At 37.3% G+C, this 23,291-nt stretch overlaps 1 protein-coding gene across 1 annotated transcript; it reads right to left on the bottom strand.

Moving 5' to 3' along the window:
* Nucleotides 1-18,970: 18,970 nt before the first annotated feature.
* On the bottom strand, nucleotides 18,971-22,740 carry LOC124528677 (putative uncharacterized protein encoded by LINC00472). The gene is made up of 2 exons (XM_047102428.1): nucleotides 22,369-22,740; nucleotides 18,971-19,000 (listed from the first exon to the last, which is right to left on the bottom strand). Exons 1-2 carry the CDS (start codon nucleotides 22,738-22,740, stop codon nucleotides 18,971-18,973), a joined length of 402 nt encoding a protein of 133 aa, XP_046958384.1.
* Nucleotides 22,741-23,291: the final 551 nt, after the last annotated feature.

The raw sequence follows: 23,291 nt of genomic DNA, 5'->3' as shown, positions 1-23,291 counted from the left end.
TATATATATATATATATATATATATACACACACACATATATATATAGTAAATTGCTATTATGTTAATTTAATAGATTTAATAGATTAGATTAAATTGATTAGCCTTACATTTTTAGAATTTCTAATAATTCATGATGATTCACTTTAACTACTCAGAGATTTAGGAATAAGTCTCACGAAATCAAGAGAATCAGCCCCAAAACTATAGGAAGATTAGATGATTGGTTCAAGATACAGCTGAACATTATTCTTCCCATGAACAGTGTGCAAATTTCCTAATTTCTTATTCAATGCTTGACTGTCAGAACTTATTTTAAGCAAAATACATATTTACTTGGGTAAGAGAGTAGAATGAAAATTAGAAAAAGAAAACTATATATCTTATATGGCCATGAAAGCTACTGAAAGCATATGAAAGAGAATAAATGTTTCAAAATTAGATTTTCCAGATGGGCATTCCATAGTTGAAAGATTGTAATTCCAAAAATAATTTTAATCTAACATAACAAAGAGTAAGAAATTGAGCAAAATAATTTCCTTAATAGGCACTTGGAAAGATGTATTATGTACAAAACATCAATCCTCTAAGCTGAATATTTGAATTTATAACTTTTACCAATTCTCGCACTCATTTCAACATACTTAACACTCAGTGCAAATAAATCATTTAAGCAGGACAATAGTTTCTATTCATTAACATCACACATCCTGCAAATAAATGTATTTCTACTGTGGGAATCTTGACTGCAAGTACTACTCTTTTATGGCATGAGACATTTATTTACATACATTTTCCTTCACTGGTATGTATCATCAACATTTATTCTTTGCAAGAGTTTAACTCCTTAGCTGAAAAACACCAAATCCAAAATTCAGAAATGTAGTTCAGTCTCTGCAAAGAAGCATATTGAGAATAACAAGCTTATGACACATTACCACATTGCATAACATTTTATATTTTCCAACACTCTTTCCAGTAAGGTTCCTCATATGTGAGATCTCATGGTGTCATTTTTTAAATGAGAGCTGTGGAGAGATTCTGATTTTGCTCAGTTGTTAAGGTACCTGAAGGAGTTCATTCATTAATTTCTCTAACCATGCAGGGCACTGAAGCCTTTGGGGACAGTAAGTTCACATTTAGTGTTTATGCTGAATGAATCCCCATTCTACTTTGTTTTAATTTGCATTAAAAAGCCTCTACTCTCAAAGTACTGCATCATTAAGTTTATATAATAATTAGATATACAAATTAGGAAAGGCAGATTAAGTATCACTTGGCAACATTAACTTGCCCACCACCTTCCCCACACTGAAGATTTAAGAAGTGTGTATTAGTGAGAGATACTTGTTCGTGCGTAACAACTGAAGAAGCCTGTTAAGAATACTTAATTCACTGACTACTATTTCTAATAATAAGCACATTCAGAGGATGAGATTTTTTTCTTCATTTTATTTACTGGATTTTTGCCATTAAGAAGAGTAAAAATGAAGGGGAAAAACAATAATCATAAAAAACCCAATCTCTTAAATGATTTAATAGCTTGGTCAGTGCACACAAACAACTACAGCATATACTATCAACCATATTTTCTATAACTGGAGTATTTATTCTGACATAGTACCATATGAAGAAAGTTTTCTCCATTACTGTAGTGAGACTGCTAAAACAGTACACTAAGAACCATCTTTAAGAATTCAGTGTCATTTTAAATATTAAGAAAAATAACTTCCAGTTGCACTCTGATACAGAAAAACAACTGGTATCTTTGCATTATAATTTTTAAGCCACCACAAATGACACCACTCAAGAAAGATATTTCCGCTCCACACCCCAACCATAATATTTAGCTACAGTTTTAAAGAAAACAAGGCAATTGTGATAGCATGTGTTTGGGCAAGGATATGTTTCACAGGTATAGCTACTAAGACTATATTCTTATGTAGCTTCCTTTGCTCTCATTGTCCTCACCCCTGGTTTTAGTTATTCTTTAACAGAGGAAAGATTTTACACATGTGTAATATTATGAGTAGCATCACTACAAAATGGAGTCCAGGTTCAAATTAGAGTTTTATGGTCAGGGAAAATTAGTATCATTTAAATGAGTCACCAGTGCCACTTTTGGACCTCTTACACCTTCTATAGAAATCTCCCTTTTAATGATGTACCCATTTTTATTTTCGCAAATCACAAACAAAAATTAAACATGCAATAGTTATGATGATTACTCAGTGTGGTGCTATTTTTTGTTTTACATTATAAACTTTACAGCAACAGTCATGTTATATTTATCTAGCACACATTTTAACAATGTTTTATTCTCAGTAACCGACCTATGGTGGCCCATTCCAAGAGTTTTATGTCCTAATCATACATGACATGTTACTATGCTGATATGAACATAAAATTTTAAAAATTTTTATAAAGAAGGAAAACCACATGAAAGCAATTAGCAACAGTTTCTAATTTATGCTCAATATTAATTTATCCTACTTAAGTGCAAATAACTGTCTATGTAGTTGTAGATATCTAACACTGTAAATTTTTAAAGTTGGATATTTTTGTGAAATAAAAAAATTGCATCCAGATCTTATTCCAAATATAAACAGGATACTTTTGAATTATTTTAAAATAGCATTTTAGATTTTTCCTAGTGAAATATGGGGCCTGAGACATAAAATATTACAGATATTAATTTCAAAACTATCCAGCATATTTTCTGGAGATTTATATTTCTTTAAGAGTATTTGAGAAAGTTGTGATTTTTACAAACTAAAATATTCTAACATGTAATCACTTAAATGAGGCAAATAACTAAATAGGTGGGAAATGGAAAATTTAGAGGGCAATGAGGCAAGGTCAGGGATATGAAATAACATAAGAGGAGAATCTAAAGAAAGTGAAGGTCAAAGAACTAGGAAAAGTTTACTCATTTCTCCAAACCTATCATAATTTACCTAGGAAATGTGGTTAAGTTCCCCGGGACACAGCTGAGTTACCTGCTCTCAGTGTTTTAAGTTTACCTATTAAAAAACAAGCCACATTCTTAATTCCAGACCTCAGGGCCTAGCAGATGGAAAGCCTTCATCCCTCCCAGTGACAGCCTACTAACCTCTCATGGCCCAGCATGACTAATTGAGGTTTTCACTTGATGGCTTTATGTATGAGAGAAATTTAAAGGCACTTCTATACATGCTCCTTCCATCTCAGCTAATGAGAATGTTCAACTGTAGCCTGGACAAAATTTAAATAGTGGTCACACTGTTTCAGTATCACCTCTTACTGACATCATCAGTGAGTATTAAATAGGAAACAATAACTATAAATTCTACATTAATGACAACAATGCATGTTTAGAAAATACAGTGTTTTAGAGGACAAAGGATGCCATTTTCATCTCCTTTTATGTATCTCATTTCTACTATTTAAGTGTCTCATATTTTTAAAAACCTGCCATAAGACATAGATTTACAAAAAATACAAGTTGTTGGATCCTTCACAGAGGTCCATAACAGGATTCTTTCAAAAGTATTAGGATGCCTTCATATAGTTAGGGTAGCATTTGATGCATGTATCACTTTTAAGAGATATGTGCTATTACATAAAACAAAGTAGATTTTTCAAAGATTGGTTTATCTTAGGTACTTTTTAAAACTGAAAACTACTTTATTACTTAAAGTCTGAACCTATGAGGAAATAAGTTTAATTAATAATGTGAAAGTGAATTAACTCTGGGCTTTGCTTTTTTCTGTTTTCAAATAATTTAGGTTTCATTCATAGAAATGTTTGTGAATGGCTCTAAAAAACACATATTTTGAAATTACATCTAAACAGCAGGAAAAATCACTGTTTAGAGTGATTTGTGAACTATTGCCCTAGTACACTTTTTTTTTTTTTAGAACAGGAATACTATAAAACATTTCCTCACTTCTCTCAGGAATACTTTGTCTCTTTTCTTTTCTTTCCCTTTCTTTTTTGATATTGCAAATTCAATACACAGAGCACCTCTCCTCCTGCCCCGCTGAAGTCCTCTGAAGATGCAAAGAGATAGTTTAAAAGTCATTTAATTCATACCATTTTCACCCAAGCTCTGTAAAAATGAATCAAAAAGAAAGCAAGGTATTCAGTTTTAGTTAACAAGATAATTGCTCCTTGAAGTCTGAGGCAGTAGGCAGCTGCAAACATCCGACTGAAAGCCCATCTGTGGCTTCACAGCTTCCAGTCGAGGATGTTTACAGTCGCTCACTGTCAAGAGGGATATACCTTCTTTCTGTTTTGTTAACCTGCATACTGGTTCCTAGCAGGTGTTTCTAAGATGCACAAGAAGTAATTGTGTATGTGACTCAACTCTCATTCCAATGCAGAAATATTCTAGAAAATGTCTCAATATTAAAACAAAAAGCTTCATGTCTGTTAATCATCTACCAAGTTCCTGTAGGATTTTGTGACAGACTAAGAAAATATATGCAAATTGCTTTCATCCATTATTGTTAGCTAAGAAATAAACAAGGCAGAATTACTTAATAGGGCTCCAATTCGTATTATGCAATTTAAAATCCCTCTTTGAGTGAAAATGACCAAACAGAGAAATTAAATTATGTTAACAACATAAAGTACACATTAACATTAAATACTACACTTAAGTGAACTTAGACTCTCAATGAAAATATAAAAGGTCTATTTCAAACATTATAAATTCTGATTAAAAAAAAGAGACTTACACGCTTTTATATACCACTCTTGCTCTGAAATCTGCTCCCAGAGACAACTTGTATAGTCAGCTGGTTTTTGAAAGAGTATGCAACAATCAGGAGAAAAGTAGAAAGTAATAATGAGGTCTATAACAGGCATAGATCAGTTTGTGGATCAAAGTTTCCCACTGGAAAAACACAGAACCTATCACTCGCAACAGAGTGACGCACATTAACTCCAAATTTGAATGTTTTGAATTCCACTCCCATTCTCTTATGAAAATAAATGAGGAAAACTGAAGGTTAAACTCTATCGGTCACTACTCTCCTGAAGGAATTCGAAACGCTTCCTAGTCTAGTGAAAGATTAAGTTAATACAGAACAGTGGGTGCGCCTTTCCCTGAGATTTTTTTAGAAGAAGTTACCATAAGATTCTCAGGTTGCAAAAGTCTTAGTAGTTTGGGACACCAAACCCAAAACCAAAACAAAATCCACACAAACAGTGTCATGTTTACTGAAACTAACAAATGTGAAGAGCTCCATAAATTACTTTCTCAAAGCAAAGGGTAACTCTATCCCATTAAGGTTAAGAAAGTTAATCTTTGAGGCAGCAGGTGAAAACAAGCTGAATTATGTTGAGCCCTTTTTCTTTATTAACTAAGGACTTTGAACTATTAAAACTTCCTAGGGAACCACGTTTTCTCAATGGGTCAAGTCACATAGGGGAACAAAGCAAACTTTATCAGTGCTGTGCAATTCTACATTCCTGAAATTCTTAGTACTTGGCATTCACATATACCATCGCTGACTGGAGCTCTAGTCAGTTCACCAAACTCAGCTATAGCTACCAACCTTGTGAACTTCTCACCAAGACACTCACTTCTTTTAAGTCAGTCACAAATACTAACCGTACTCTGGCACCATACTCTGTACTCTGTAATTAAAACAGATAAATACCAAGCCTTTACACCCTGTGAAGACATTGTATAACAGTAACTGTGTACCAAAAGAAAATATTTTTACTTCATAAATTTTTGTCAAAGTGACAGAGCCCGTACTTGTCTTGGAATTTTACCACTTTTAAATAATAACTTTAACCTACAAACTAAAAATAGTGACTAGTACATATTAGGCAAATAACCTCAAATAACAATTCAATGAACATGTTAAACAGATATTAAACCTTAGCACAACTTTGAAAATCCAGCCTTTTGCTCAGAACTCTTATCAATAAATACAAAAAATCCTCCAGAGCATGGAAGACAATAAAATTTCAGTTACAGGTGTACATAAATGGAAGGGTATTTAACAAGCATCAACACAGTATATTTCACTGCCTGTATACATGGACTTCCTTTTTAGCAAGACACTAGCTAGATGAAATCTACATGGAAGGTAAAGTGGATTTATTCCAACAAGATACTGAACAATTTTGCCAAGTTTAAGTGAGATTCAATGTTAAACTCTTCGCTTGTTTTCTGGTAATTGAACAGTATTGGTTCCATTAGAACAGCAATTTTCAAAATGAGAAGCTGGCAATGGAATTATCAGGATAGCTTCTTCTAACACCACATACCTGCACTACCTCTTGCCCCATCCGTTTTGCAATTGTTATTCAGAAGGGGAAGGTCTGAGTGTGTGTATTTTGCAAAAGCTATCAAATGATTTTGCCGTATTTTCTTGGCAGAGAACTACTAACCTAGAAAGATGTAACTAAATAAATTTGCTTGAGACAAAAAACTCTTGTCACTATTTGAGAAATAATACCAGTAAATCCAATTAAAAAATCATGAATTAAACACAAATATGGCAGAATAAGACTCAATTGTGTCCAATACATGAGATCCTAAATACTGTCTTTTATAACACTGGAAATGTTCACAGAAAACAACTTAGTTCAAAACGATAGGAACGCTGGGTGCTCTAGCCCCAGTATATAAGGTTCCTAAGAGTCTCCACACCCAAAAGTGCAATTCTGGATGTCTATATCCTAGTCAGTTTTTATAGTGTTCCTCATATTAGTTTTAACTCTTTGAAGGATTAAGTCCTCCTGGTGGTGGATAGTTTAGGACTGGTCCCATTTAAAAGTTTAAAATTTTTTCTTCCCTATGACCCAGCAATTGCACTACAAGGTATTTATTCAAAGGATACAAAAATGCTGATTTGGAGGGGCACATGCACTCCAATGTTTATAGCAGCACTATGGACAATCGCCAAAGTATGGAAAGAGCCCAAATGTCCATCGACTGACAAATAAAGAAGATGTGGTACATACACACAATGGAATATTACTCAGCGATCAAAAAGAATAAATCTTGCCATTTGCAACAACGTGGGCAGAATTAGTGTATTATGTATGCTAAACGAAATTAGAGAAAGACAAATATGATTTCACTCATGTGGAATTTAAGAAACAAAACAGATGAATGTAGGGGAAGGGAAGTAAAAATGAGAGAAAAACAGAGAGGTGGACAAACCATACGAGACACTTACATATAAAGAACAAACTGTGGGTTGATGGCAGGGCGTTGGGTGGGGGATGGGCTAAATGGGGAATGGGCATTAAGGAGTGCATTTGGGTGTTATATGCACTGGGTGTTATATGTAAGTGACGAATCACTAAGTTTCAGTCCTGAAACCATTACTATTTATGTTAACTAACTTGGATTTGAATTAAAAAAATAAATTTTTTTTCTTAGCTACCCTAAACCATTCAGTCTTGAGCCCTCTTATTGATTCTATAATCACACATTTTCCTAAGCTGTGCACAACTTAGAACAGCTTAAAATATTATAGCCACTCAAGCTCCATTACCTCCTTCTGCTAATACACACAATTCTCTGGATTTTAACATATCAGAGTTTTTAAATTAAATGGCCTACATTTGAATGGTGAGGTTTTAGGCACTTATCAGCAGGTGGTGGGAGTATCACTGCTTTACTGGTCAACTTATTTATATATACTAGGACTCTCCCTTGGCCATGGAAATGCAAAGGGACATATAGGTGAGGCTTTTCCCTCTGGTTCCACGTATCTCCTCTGTGTCCATCTAACCTCCACCTGCTCTAGCCTCTGAAGGTTTACAGCGGCACCCAAGGAATGGGTGCTTCATGCCACCATAGGGCCTAGAGTCCAGGTTGTGCTCTGCATCCTTCCACGTACCATCTCTCTGGAGGCCAAAGTCCCAGGCAACTGTGTCAACAGTATTGGAATTTGGCCTCTATCCTTTCCTTCAGAAAACCCACCTACAGACAAAAAACACAAGTAGTTTCTGTTTCCTTTCATAGAAAGCATACATAGAAGTGATCTGAAATGGAAGTAAAATAAATGTACAACTTTTGTACAAAATTGTCCCTTCGAAATTCATCTTCACTTTCTTCTATTTATACTTAGTAGTCCACACTGTTGTTAGCCTAATTCAGTCTTCTAATTATTATATTTCTTTTTTTTTTAATTTTAGAGAGAGAAAGAGTGCATGAGTCAGGGAGAGGGGCAGAGGGAGAGAATCCCAAGCATACTCCACCCTCAGAGCAGAGACCGATGTGGGGCTTGATTGCACAACCCCAGGATCATGACCTGAGTCAAAAGAAGAGTGGGATGCTTACCTGACTGAGCCACCCAAGCACCCCAAATCTCATTTTATTTCTTGCTAATGACAATGATGTTGAACTTTTCCTTGCTTTTTTTGGTAATTAATAGAAATATAGACCTACCCACTCATTGCCTGTTGAAAATGGATGGAGGCTGTAGGAATTCACTGGGAACATTTTTCCATGGATTGTGCATACATGCAAGATTAAGAAACTCAAATTCTAGGAAGAAAAGCAGTATCTTGGATAGTATAGGGCTTACAGTTACAAAGAATAAAATCTCTTCTACTCTAGATATTAATGTAAGTATTTTTGGCTCAATTAACAATCTCTAATAAAATGGTAGTGAGAAATAGAGAATTAAGCTTAATAAACTGTATGTATCAAGTTTATAGCCTTAACTTTAATACATCATTTTTGTTGTATGCCAAGCAATGTTTATGCATGATCTCATTTTATCCCTGCCATGGTATGATGAAACATTTACTATCATCATCACACAGATGGGAACACTAGGATTGGAGAGCTGGAATCATACACTCACTTTCCTATTCTGATATTTTGCCTATTGTAAGCTCTTCTAAATCATTTGTGCAGTTGGGGAAGGTGTTAGTTTGAATAAATATGAGACAGTGAAAATTCAATAAAAATTGTGTTTGCACTGTAAATTGGGCATAAAAATTAATGAAAAAAATACTTTAAGAGTAGAAACAAATATCCAGACCTTTTGGTGATAAAACAATTCATTCACTCATTCACCAACATGTATTTATTCATTTGCCAAAATCTCCTTTAAAATAATACTGATTTACAGTTTAGGCCAGGGTTCTCCAGTCAGGAACTCTTCCAGTTTATCAATTTTTTGGTTATTATTACCTTACTCTTCCATCTGCCCCAGCCTCTCTCCTACTCTGGCTGGCTTTCTCACTAGGGAGGGGGATTCCAGAGGGTCAGGGCATCCTAGCCTTCAGGCTAATAAGGGACTTTCCATCCAACTCCTCCCATCCCCTCTCCTTCCCTTCCCTCAGGCATATCACTGGCAGCAGTTCCTAGGCTGCATCCCTCTGACAACCTGCTGGCTCAGCTTTTCCCCACTTCAGGTTTCCATTAGACTCTTCACAAAGAGCAACTCTCAGGGTGCCTGGGTGGCTCATTCAGTCAAGTGATTAAGGCGGCAGACTTTGCTTCAGGTCATGATCTCAGCGTTTGTGGGTTTGAGCCCCACATCAAGCTGTCTTCTGTCAGTGCAGAGCCCACTTTGGGTCCTCTCTCTCCCTCTCTCTCGGCCCCTCCCCCATGTTCTCTCTCTCAAAAATAAATAACCTTAAAAAAAAAAAGGCAACTCTCACCTAGGAATACTTTCCTAGTCCTGTTGAAACATAAAATCATATTTCTAAAGGGCCATTAAGGTGAATTTAAGATAAATTTCATTGTAATAATCACATGGCAGAATTCAGAAGTTCTTGTTTTTCTTAAAGCTGTAAGATTAAATTCCCTCCAATAGTAAAAATTCAGCATGATTAATACTTTACCTTCAGAGTAATGAGAAATGATTTCAGAAGAACACAATTCTCTAAAGGAAACTGTATTCAAAAAATATTTCTGTTTGGGGCACCTGGGCAGCTCAGTAGGTTAAGTATCCAACTTCGGCTCAGGTCATGATCTCATGGTTCGTGGGTTTGAGCCCTGTGTTGAGCCCTGTGCTGACAGCTCAGAGCCTGGAGCCTGCTTTGGATGCTGTATTTCCCTCTTTCTCTGCCCCTCCCCTGCTCGCCCTCTCTTTATCTCTCTCAAAAATAATTATTAAAAATATATGTTTATACATTTCACAATTTCAAAAAATCCATTTCTAATGTAGGTCAAACTACACATAGTTGACATTTCAATTTTAAGTAAATAAAATTATTTTGATGCTCTTAAAGAAAGATTTGAAAGTAATCTGCTACTTGGTTCATTATTTTTCTCAAATACCTTTAGAAAGTATTTCTTAGTAGTAGCCCAGGTTAGAGACTTTATTAATCATTTTGTATAAAATAACATCAGTAATTGCCATAGAATAGCCAGATTATTGACACACATAGAAACCGACTCTTTCTAAAATTACATAATCATTAAAACATGTTTACAAAGCTATACAATGATACAGAACATTATCTACCCCATCAGGTAAAAGAAAAGCCAACAAAAAAACCGTATGTATGACATAAATATTACCATGGTAAAATGCAGAATATACATGTGACTTTTTTCTTTCTACTTTTCTGTATTTCTTTTTTTTTTTTTTTTAAGTAAGTTCCATGCCCAGCAGGGAGCCCAATGAACTCATGACCTGCACTGAGGTCAAGAGTCTGACATTTAACTAACTGAACAACCCAGATGCCCCCTACTTTTCTGTATTTTAAAAGTTTTCTTGAATGTGAATACTTTAATACAAATATTCAGAAGAAATTGATCCATTTCAGACATAAGAATTACAGCCGACCCTTCAACAACACAGGTGTGAGCAGCACAAGTTCACTTACATATGATTGTTTTAGGTAAATACAGCACAGTATTGTAAATGTATTTTCTCTTCCTTATGATTTTCATAGTAACTTTTTCTCTAGCTTACTGTACTGTAATAAAACAGTATATAATACATATATAAAATATGTGTTAATTGCTTGTTTGTATTATCAGTAAGACTTCTGGTCAACCAGTAGGCTATTAGTAAAGTTTTAGGGAGTCATAAATTATACATGGAGTTTTGACTGTGCTGGGGGTCGGCATCCCTAACACAAGGGTGAAACGTAGTAGCTTTCTTATCTCAAGAGTAATGTAGACAGTGCCATACATTTCTTAAGAACAGTTCTCTATGCAGGTAATCCTTTGAAGGGAGAGAAGATTGCATGAGCCTCTTCCCTGAAGGCCTTGATTCTGTCTCAATCACTATTGTGTCTACTGGAGCAGCCCATAACGTGTCTTTCACATAGTAGGTACTCAATATATACTGGCTGAATTTTTAAAATGTTGATAAGGAGATTCTTAAAATATACCTTATTTTAAATTATCCAGCATCTTTCTTTTGCAAAATTTAATTTTTTTTAATGTTTATTTATTTTTGAGACAGAGAGAGACACAGCATGAGCAGGGAAGGGGCAGAGAGAGAGGGAGACACAGAATGTGAAGCAGGCTCCAGGCTCTGAGCTGTCAGCACAGAGCCCAACGAGGGGCTTGAACTCACGAACCGTAAGATCATGACCTGAGCCGAAGTCGGATGCTTAACCGGCTGAGCCACCCAGGCTCCCTTTTGCAAAATTTATAAGTTCATAGCTCTTTAAAAATTTTTCCTCTTTAAAAGTGATAAAATAGATGAAAGTTAATAATTGGTTCAAGTTTAAAGCCAAAGCTATAACACAAAAGATGTGAGAACTGTCTTGAGACCAGCTGAAGCTTCTGCCAAGGTGAGAAGATGGGAGTCTTGGGCCCTTTTGATGGAGACTGGCATGGACAGATCTCTGAGCCAATTTTCTCTGTGAATGGAAACTATGATACCTATACCTTATAGAGTTCTTCTGAGGAGGGACATACATATGATAAAGTACCATACACATGTTAGTTATTTTTCCTTATTATTACCGTCTGATTCTGAACATGTTAAGGGAGATTAATCAGAACAGTGTTTACTAATGGAAATAAACTACTAATGTCATTTGGAATTTTATTTTTTTTAATTATTTTTAACGTTTATTTATTTTTGAGACAGAGAGAGACAGAGCATGAACAGGGGAGGGGCAGAGAGAGAGGGAGACACAGAATCCGAAACAGGCTCCAGGCTCTGAGTGGTCAGCACAGAGCCTGACGCGGGGCTCGAACTCACAGACCGTGAGATCATGCCCTGAGCCAAAGTCGGACGCTTAACCAACTGAGCCACCCAGGCGCCCCTGTCATTTGGAATTTTAAACAGCTATATGATCTCATTTGACATCACTGAATATCAATTTCCTTAAGTGTAATAAAAGAGTTAATCAGATTTGCTCTAAAATCCTTCCAGCTATAAAATCCTATGACTCTAATTCCTTCATTCATTGCTTGAATTTATGAGGTAGGGGTAGAAGCTGAAGTAGGAGAGGGTTGGAAGGATTTTTTGAAATTAAACATATACAAATCATAGAAAAGTCTTCCTTTACCTAGTGTGATTTTTCTTAATACAAAGAAGCACCAATTACCCTGACTTCATTCACCATCACTTCCCACACCCACACATTTTTAAAAATAGCCGGACTACAAAATAGTTTGAGAGTATATATTTACAGGCACAGTAGTTAGTAGATGACTTATGAAATTTTCTATAGAAGAACTTAATTGTCTCCAGTACTGTCTGGCATGAGATTTGGGTTATAAATAGCAAAAGAAAAGAGGCTCATGTACCTTATACCTGAGGTGACATCGCATACAGAAAACAGGGACAAAAAAAGTCTTATTCAGAGTTCACCCTTGAAATCAGGTTACAAGACCTCCACACCACTCCATGTAGAAACGGGAAACTTAATTTGAAATAGCTCACTGCATCTCAAAATCAAAGACACTTTCAGCAGAGTTTACTGCAAGTTAATGATTGACTTACACTGTTTGGGGCTATCAGCAGTTTAGTTGTTCACATAAGGATTTTCTAGATTTCCAACAAAATAACTAAACTCATAAGCTAAAATCATACTTCTATTCAAAATACAGTTATTGAAAAACTCATGTTATAATTTCATCCTATTATATTAGCCTAATTAATATGTACTCACAGCAGATTTGTGCTAAATTTGAACCACTAGGGATGGGTGATGAGGGAAATACAGTATAAGTGGCCCTAATTTCATTTGTAGATTTTAGCATTAAGAATGGAAGTAAAAAAGCTTAGGTCAACCAAACAGGACAGCCACAGAAGCAACAGTGAGGAGCCACCAACTTCTGTTTTGCTCCTCTTGCATTTGGGGAGGAGAATCTGAGAAGGCATGGGATGATTTCCATTCGCTTCTAAATGCCCAGGTTCTGTTTCTGTCTAATTCTAAGAAAATTTAATATGGTAGTAATCTAGAATGTACAAATGGGAAACTTTTGATGAACAGTGGAGCGAAGTAAAAATTTCCATGGTTACAGGAAAGGGTAAAATGAAAATGAACAAACGAGAAAGAAAAGTTCCTTTTCTCCCTTTCTGTTCTAGAAGGGTAATTTATTAGTGATTCTTCAAATGTCTGAACAACGTTATTGTCATGCAGTGACAGAAAAAAATCTTTCGTTTTCTTTGCTTTACTAATGGAGATCTAATCAAACCTGTGAAGACTGGGGCCCTCTACCTGAGAAACAACCATTTAAAAATAAATTAATTTCTTCAAATCAAAACTTTTATCATTTAGATTAGTTCAATAATTTTTAAACTGGGTGTTTTTCATAAATGCTGCTAAATAATGTACCTTTCTACAGAGACTAGGATAGAGAGAGACTTCAGGGAATTATAAAATGAATTTTCAGAAAGTTTAAGGATAAAAGTGACCATATATGTTAGATTTATCTGGGAACATCACAATTTCAGTGATTCTGTCCCAATACAATTGCAAATTATTAAGAAATATATTCAGACCTGTGAACTGACCAAGAAGTCATTAGAGATGATTTAATAAGCAGCATCCAAAAAAATCCCAAATTCCCTAAAGAATTAACCTTAGTTTTACATTCTATGCAACAAAAGTACCACAATTTTACCTAAATTATCTACTAAGAAATGAAGACTTATATATAAGAAGAGTAATTTGAACCCACTTTAGACAATAACTAGTGAAACTACCCTAATTTAGAGGTTTTGAAAACATTAATTGAAAAGAAACCTACCATGTTGGTTGGCATTCTAGAGCCTGAAGGTCCTAACTTTTCTTATTTTTTCTTTCTAAAGCATTTCTTAAAATTGCCTCTGGTATTTTTTAAATGTGCTCAGAAGTCCTAGGGCTCTGGCAGTTTTTTAACTAATAAAATAAACATAGCAATCGAGTACCTGCAGTTCTGCTAACAGTATTGTTTGTATTCTAAGCCCCATCCACAAAGGCTACAGTGAAAAATATCCAGTATAAACAAATATCACTTAGATACCAGTGGCATCTCAAAGCAGCACACCCAAGTCTCAAAATGCAAAAGGGAGAAATTTTCCACTCCCAAGGCGAATAACTTCCTGGTGAACCTCAAGTCAGGCAAAAGAGAGAGAAATCGCCTCCGTTAGTGTGAAGTTGGGGAGGAGGTGTGGGTGTGAAGCAAATCAGTAATTCTCTTTCTTCAATTTTTCACCACCGTTTTTTCTCCACATATCTTTTCTCTGTCTCTCTCCTTTATATTTCTTGCGTTTAGCTGTTCTCTTATCTTCTTCCATCCCCAATTCCAACAGAAAAGATAACTTTGTCCTTTAATCTTGCTGCTTAACATCAGTCCCTAAACTTCATACAATACACACACACACACACACACACACACACGTAAACACTACTGACATTTTCAAAATAATGCACAAATTAGGGCAAGAAGAGAAAATGAAGTGGGCTGGGGTTAGACTGGGGAAAAAAAAATTCGCCACTTGTATTTACAACGCGCAAGTTTCCAGCAGAGAGAGAAGTTAAAAACTCTGCAGGAGGAAAGAAGCTGGAGTCCTGAGAAATGCTAGGAGGAGGTAAGGTATATAGGTTCATGCAACCCTGAGAATCACAATGAGCCAGTACAGCCCACCTCAGCTGAAACCCATGGCAATGGTCACTTCTCATGCAATGATCACTTCCCAGGACTGAGGAGTGTCTCCTAAGTTTGGCTCTTGATTCTGCCCAAGGCTTAACAATTGAGAACGGAAGACATATTGCTAATTAGGACTAGGTTGAGCTAAGTCTCTGACCCTTTCCATGTAGACTCATCTTCCCAAAACTCTTTCAGATCTTCCTGTTGATTCTTAGCACTACTGCTAAGTTATCCACTCTGCCTACCCTTATCATTCTCCCCTCATTTAAGGCCCACCATTAAATAAAACTCTGTGTCTTAGTTGTCTCAATTGTACAATAATAATAACTATAATTATATAGTGATAGCTATAACTATAGAGTCAAGATAATTAAATAAACTAATATTTTTAAAGTATTTAGAACAGGGTTTGATAAATGAAAGAATAATATAAAAATTTGTTTAGTAAAATGAAAATAAAATATCTGTGAATACATATATATGGACTCAAATGACAAAAAGCTCTGTATGATGATAAAATAGACTTCAAACAGAAAAGAAGAGCAAATGTGTTGATTTTGTCAGTATGTGTCATTAATCCAGGAGAACTTCCAGGAAAGATAACCCAAGGAACCATGCTTTATCTAAACATTTTGTATTTAACCAAATCTGGCCTGGTCCTGAGACACTTAATTGCCAGGGAAGAAATCAATCTACCTGTTGAAACCAGTTTACAAAATGCAAGTATTAGAGTTCACCCTTAGCCTGAGATACCCTATGTCTGACTATTCAGGTACATTGCATTGCAGCATTGCAATTCAGCACTGCAGTCATTTGCATCCTTTATGCATTATTTAGATAATATTCCTTAAGAGGCTTCATTGTATATTCTAAAAAAGGATAGAATTTGAAGTTAAATGTTTGGGCTAAGGCAAAAGAACTTATTTTCCTTTGGAAGTGGGGCTATAATGAGATGAAAAGGACAGCGTAAGTTGTAAAACTAGAAACAGAAAAAGGCAGGGAAAAAAAGGACACTGTGGAAGGAGAGACAATGAAGAGAAAATAAGGTCAGTTTCACGAGATGAGACTGTTTACCATGCTTATAATATGTGAATAAATAAAGGATATCATGACATCAAAACTTATAAAACAGGGAACAGAACAGATCTCAAATATGGAGCTACACAGGTGAAAAGTGTAAGATGACTTCATGAAAATAAAAACTATGGTTTAAACTTTATCTTCTCTATTTAAAAACAGCTTTTAAGATAAAAATATTTTGCAAACCATGTCTAGAATCTCAAAGATAAGCTAGCAAACACAGGAAATTATATGTTTTTATTTTTCTATTAACATTTAGCAAAAAGTGTAGCTACTTTTTCATGATCATTAGAAATATTAATTTAGAAACATGTAAGACAGTGAACCATATTAAAAATTATTTCCACAGACTGATTTCATAAATTTAATACCCAGAAATTTGTAAACAATTCCGCAGAAGTTCTCTAGGTGATAGTAATAAAATGTTAAGCTTTAAAAAGAAACATATTTGACATTTTTTTAAACAAGTACATCCTTCATAATAAAGTTAAATTCCACTCACAGCGATTCAAGGAATATAATTAAGAGTTTACTATGAAAACAAATCCCCTGAGTCCTTGTTTAATAATTGAGAAGTATTCGTACTGATAGTTTTAGTTTACATAAATGGACTTGAAAGATTTTCAAAACTTTATTATGTTAAAAATATGTAGTGTTGAGGTGCTAAGCTTCTCTAAATTTTAGCAGCACACCTCAAACTTCTGCCAGAAGAAAAGTATGCTTCCACTAAGCAAGAAATTTCCATTACTCCTATATTAAGGAGCCACACCCCATACAACTAATGACAGGAAGGCATTTCAATTCAAACCTCTAACACTATCCAGTCTGAAGCAAAGTTAAAAAAAAGATGCAAAAATAAAACACAACTCATATTTCCAAAGAAGAAAGGAAACTCTTGCTAAATAAGTAACAATTATACTGAAGAATTTATATGCTAAGCACGACTGAATGTAAAAACACCAGAGCAGTCAACCATAGCTTTAGCACTTTGAGTATGATTAACAGAATGAATTTTCAAAGGTCAATTAAATGTCAACACATTTTAAAGAGATACTCTTCTTAAATCTGGTCAATGTATAATGGCACCTTGTAACTTAGGGATACCCTTCTTAATTTAAGTGTAATGTGCATATGATACACACACACACATACACACACACACACAGACACGCAGACTTACAACATGTATTACTATGGAAAGTAATCTAGTGTCTATCCTACAGTTTGACTATTTTAACGTTTTTCAACTTATGAAAGGATTAAGAAGAAAATATAACTGTATTTTATATATAGCACTACTCAATGAAGATGAAATGCAAAGTAAATTTTAAATGCTAAGATCTATGGTTTATTCAATAGCTGACCTTATTTATTCCCTCATAGGAAGTCATTCACAAAATGACTCTTTATTATCCTTAATGCATCATCCTGCTACCTAACTCACCCCCATTAACCTTCCCTGAATGCTTGTGGTTAAAAAGCTTAACAAAAAAGGTAGACAGCTTTCAAAAATTGCCATGTTTAGCATCAGAAATCTGTGGGATAGAACAAGTCCTGAAGGAACTGAGTGCCCATTCCTGACCTTTTTATCTAAGAACTCAATTAAGAGCCCCAATCCTATCCGACATTAGGAAGGTCAAGTTGTCCCAAAGCCTCAGAATAAGAAGGAACCATCGACATCATCTGCCCCAAACTCTTAACGTTAACAGCTCAGAAAATGTTAAACCACAAAGGTAAAGCAATCTGGCTTGGCTCCCACAGCTCTTTAGTAGATATCAGGTCTTCTAAAACTGACTTAGTCTAGTGTTTTCTTCTACTTATCAAATTTATGCTATATTTTTTCTCCATTAGGACTTTAATACCAGGTTATAATTGACCAAATAGCTGTGGCTACCATTGGAATTCAGAGCAAGATGTAACATTTAAGGAATTAATGATCTAGGAAGACTCCAAGGAGGAGTTAGAAACTGAAGAATGGGTAGAATCTGAGCGGTTCGAGGAGGCATCACTAATAAGGGAAGTAATATGGGCTAAGGCCGGTGGTTAAGTGTTCCATGTTCCAGGAACTATGTGGAGAATATATTCAGAGTAGGATAGGACACTGGTTTTAAGGTCACCATATAAGCCAAGCAGAGGAGGCTCCATTTGATATGGGTACAAATAGAAAGTGATGAAAGGTTTTCAATTTTAGGAAAATAAAAAAAAAATAATGTGAAGATAGCAAAGAATAGCCTTGCAAGATTTGAGGGGCCTTGTAGGAGTCTGTCTACTAATGTTAATATTTTACAGGACTGTTTGTAAGGGGAAAGTAAGCTAATGAGAGACAAAGTACTTTGGAAAGTACATGAGCTCTAGAAAGTAAAGGTATTTTTCAAAGTCAGGGGCAGTGGCCTGTCTGATCACATCGCCATGTCTTGATGGCATACACTTCTCTGACAAGGCAAATTTGGAGATGGATTCTGGATCTATTCCTTTGGGGTCAGAGACAGAAATCTCTGCCCTTCAATAATTCCAAAGGCTAGATTCCAAGAGAGGAGACAGTTGCTACCCCTAAGCCATTGCAAGGTTGAGGATCACAGAGCCTAAAATCCAAAACCAAGATTAACATTTTGAGGCAGACAACATAATCAATGTTTCTCAAAGTGAATCAGAAAAGTATTTAAGTACTAAATAAAGGGGTATAAAAAGGGAGGGGGTAGAGGAGACAGCACCTGAGCCAGGGTGATACATGAGGAAACCCAGGTTATTAGCTGGACTGCAGTCTACTCCTTCCCTTGTCCCTTTCCCCTCTGCTCAATAATTACTATATAGTGGTATGACCTTCCCTTGTATCCAGAGTGACTTATCTCCTCCTGTGTTGTCTTCCTCTCTTATCCCTCTTCTACAGCAACTCTCCAGGGCTAGAAAAGAAATTTTTAAAAAATTACTATAATAAATTAAAAGTACATATATGGAGTATGTACTGAGTGAAAATTATTATCTGTCACTAATTTGTGTATTACATAATTACCAAAACAACTCCTATGAGGCGGATACTATTATCCTCATTTTCCAAGTAAGGAAACTAAAGCATAGAGGGTAGGTAGAGGGTACAGCTCAAAGTCACCTAGCTAATAAATGGCAACGCTAGGATTTGTATCAGGTGTGGCTGACCCCTTAGCCTATGCTTTGAACGTCTCTCCTAAACTCTTCCCTTTTTCTTCAATAAACATGAAAATACTGAAATGTTGGGGTTTTATGCATACAGAGGTTACAGAAGCCATTTTATGGGTTTGCAAATGAAAGTTTTAATAAGACAGCATGGGACCTGGGTTCAGCCACTCGCTTGACTGCCAAAATATCAGCTTGAGAACTAAAATCATCAAATATGGATGTTAAACTATGTTGAGGGGATAGGTTTCCATGCTGCATTCTAGCTCTGTTCCCTCTCACACCTTCTGCTCCTTGGGGTCCATTCCCAATTATTTGCTTGAAACTTAATGTCTCTAGTTGACTTAGGAGGTGACTGGAAGAGAGGGTGGTGGGAATATCCCATAGTAGAAGGGGTCTCTTGGCCCTGTGCTCCAAAGCAGGCTTAACTGTGCTTATTAATTAGAAGGTAGGTGGTATTTTGGCTTGCTTATAGAAGTGGCTTGTGAGGAGATCCCTGGCCACAACTAAGAGATGAAACCACCAATTTTGGTGCTGGAGAGGAAGTGATCAGGGCAGAGAGCATGGTGGGGTAGGAGTACTTTTTAAATGTTCCTGGGGAAAGCAACAGTTGCCATTAAACATTGGCAAGAAAACTCTAATTCTCAAAATTTAGTGTGATTAATTCTCACTTTGGGAGGAAGCTTATTAAGAATACAGACTCTAGGTTCTGCTCACAGACATTCTGATCCTTTAAGTGTAGGAAGTTGCCCAGCAGTCTGAAGTTTGCCAGGTGCTACAGAAGATTCTGATACAAGTGGTCAAAGGACCATACTCACTTCACTGCTCTAACCCCCTGTAAGACAGCCAAACCAGCAAACCTGCTATGAGGAGAATGCACATTCTACAAAGTCAGCTTGTTGTTCAAATATCAATGCCATGTTTTAGGTTGAGTGGTTACTTTTAAATAAGTCTAGAAGGCTTTCCAGAAGTTTCCAGGCTTATAAATATTGGGGACTTAAATTCCTTATGTCAACAAATAGACTATTACACATACATAGACTATTTTCCCTTAGGAAAATCAGAATATTTTATACATGATGTGGTCCACACAGGATCCCTCTACACACATAGCATTTATCTAGAGTGAAGACCTTCTTGGAAAGATGCTACTTCCAGTGCTTATTTTATATTTGGTGTAAGATTGGAGTTAATTTTTTAACTGCAGATTTAGTTGATTTCAAAAGGTATACTTTCCTTCATGCAACTACATTGAAAGGTTCATTTCATGTTATTTTAACAATGAGTTTAAAAATCAGATAACACTCTATTGAAATATTATGGTTATGATTTGGCCATTTAATTAGACATTCAATCACAATGTAAACAACTACTGATAATTCCCGAAACATACCTTTTCAAAGGTTTGTGCTCTTCAAAGAAAGCTAGGTCATAAAATGTATTATGTTAAATCAGTATTGCTATCTTTTGCCTATAAACCCTATCAATTGTCTTTGTCTGTTTCTAAATCTGTATCCCTATTTTAAAATACAATCTTTCAGGATAGATACTGGAATTAAGCTTGGTTTTTCTGCCAGTTTTCTTTGACACCTTCTCTCTTTCCCCTAAAGCATGATAATGATTCTCTTTAAGGATGGGCGAAAAGAATTTTAAATTATTCTTATCTGAGCACTGGGTATTTTTTCCAGTGAGTATTTATTGAGTATATTTATGCACTTACATTAAAAGAAATCATCTTTTGTTGTTATAAGCTCCACGAGAAGAGAAAATGTCCAGTGGAGCACCTAACTCCTAGAAGGCATGCTCATAAATAATGACAAAACTGGGAAAATTTATTATTGAGAGAACAAAATAACTTCTCCTGTATTCTGTACTGACGAATATATAATAGTTAAAAGAATTTGGGTTAGGGAAAATGCTTGATTTCACTTTTTGGGGAAAAAATGCACGTTATCATTATAAAGGAAAGTTAACACTTCATTGTATTGCAACACAACCTGTAATGACAATATTCCAAAAGCATTCTCAGACTAAACCTTTAACATTAATAATTTATCAAAATTATACACGTCACTAACACATCCCAACAAAGAAGATTATGTAAGTAAGCCATCTTGGCATCAGTGATACTGAACATAGCAGCTATTTTCAATCCTTCATTAAAATTAGATCAAGATGTACTTGCATTATGTGTTACTGTTTCTGTAAGGAAGATTTACATTAGTTTAAGACTTACTTTGGTTGTAAGTGACATTTTCTTTTCCTTTGCCAGAAGTTAGAGACCACTACTCCCCCACTGCCCTCCACACAAAAGTTTTCAGTAGAAAGAAGCAATACAGAAAAACAGTGACAACAAAACACCTGCCCTGTTTACTCTCTCGTGTGTATAATAAGAGCCTTGTTCTCCCCCTAAATTGAGTCAGAGATGGGATGAAGGGATCGTTGGAGGCACCTGCCACTTTACCCTCAGGCTTGGTTCTCTGTCCCCAGCCTGGCTCCTACTACTCCAAATGGTGCAGCAAAGTAGATCAGTTTTAAGAAGTGTTTTTAAGCAAAGGATAGTTTATTTCTCACTAAAAAAAACCCTCTCAAACCCTCAAATATTACTGTTTGAAAACATCAGACTTAAAAGTTACTTATCAGCAGGCTGAAAGGTGAATCCATGCGCCTGTAAATATATCCTGGCCTACTGGTTCATAATTCGTGTACCACGCTGAGGCCCAAGGAAAATCTCAAACCGAGATGTATTTAAAAAACGGAAAGACACCACAGATCATGTAGCTCTAGTCTCATGTATCACCGATGAGGAGATCTAAGTGGTTAAGTCACTTGTCCAAGGTCACGCAGAGCCAGTTACAGGCAGGGCTGGTGCGCGACCTTCTAATCTTTCCACCTCCCAACCCCCACGCCGCACAGGCCCTCAGTAGTTCTGGCTCCTAAAAGGTTCCCACCGATACGGTTCACAAGTCAGTGGCAGGTCAGCGACTCTTAAGCAATCGCACTTTTATTTGTTCTCCCCGCCTGCTCTAAAAAGTATTAAAAGGCACTCTCCTTGCCTTCTCCCAAACCCAGACACCCCGGACCGCTGAAGCCCCTCGTGCCGGAAAAGCCAACTCACCCGCAGCCCCTTGCGCGGGAGCCCTCGGACGTACTCTGGCCCTCCCCGCAGTCGCCACCGGCCGCGCCGCGGCCCGGGCTGACGACGAGTCCAGAAAGTCACCGGCGGTGACCGTGGACGCCAGGGGCGGGCCGCGCCGCGCCGCGCCGCCCCGCGGAGGCGCCGCAAACTTTTCCCGGCTCGCAAGTTGCCGGGCTCGGCGGCCGCGAGCCGACTTCCTTCCCGGCTGCGGGAGCGAGGGGGCGCCCCTTCCCCGGGCGGGGGCCAAGCTGGCCGGGAGGGGGCTGGGCGATCCGAGGGACGGTCAAATAGGGGCCGGGGGAGCGCAGGCGCCCGCACTCTGAGGCGCGCGGGGTCGGAGCCCGGCCGCATTGTCTCCGCGGCCTCGGACCCAGCCCCGGCGGCGGCGGCACGGGCGGGCGCGGCCGGGAGTTGCCGTCCCGAATTTGCCGCCCCCTTTCGCCGCCGCCGCTCACCGCGTTCTTTGTGTGTCTCTCGCCGCCGCCCTCGGGTCGCTTCGCCGCTCTCCTGACAGCTGATGGGCTCGTCACGCTGGGTCCCGCGTCTTCCCAGCCGCCGCTAGCGAAGCCCGGCCCAAGGAGGACTGTGTAAGAGCGGTGACAGATGCTGTCTTAGAGCCGCCGCCGCCTGGGGATATCTGAAACTGCCCTCGGGGCAGCCGGCTACTAGCCCCGGTACCGCACTACTCCTTAGAGACCCTTTCCAGGCCAGGACCCTCCCGTCCTCCCTCCGCGGCCGCCAGCCCAGCTCCGGCCGGGCGCCGGGCGCCCTGCTCCGCAGCTGAGCGCGCTCGGTCAAGAATCCTGGGGAACCCGCTCCGCCCCCTGGCTCCCGCACCCTCCAATGATCTCGGCCTACAGGGGGCAGTTCCGTCCAATCAAGTGTCGGAAAGCCCGGCCAGT

The sequence above is a fragment of the Lynx rufus genome, unplaced genomic scaffold, assembly GCF_022079265.1.
Source record: "Lynx rufus isolate CCGP_SWC_20201006 ecotype Redwood Valley unplaced genomic scaffold, mLynRuf1.p SCAF_6, whole genome shotgun sequence".
NCBI classification, from domain to species: domain Eukaryota; kingdom Metazoa; phylum Chordata; class Mammalia; order Carnivora; family Felidae; genus Lynx; species Lynx rufus.
The sequence above is the reverse complement of the archived record's forward strand: the minus strand, read 5'-3'. Positions and strand labels throughout refer to the sequence as shown.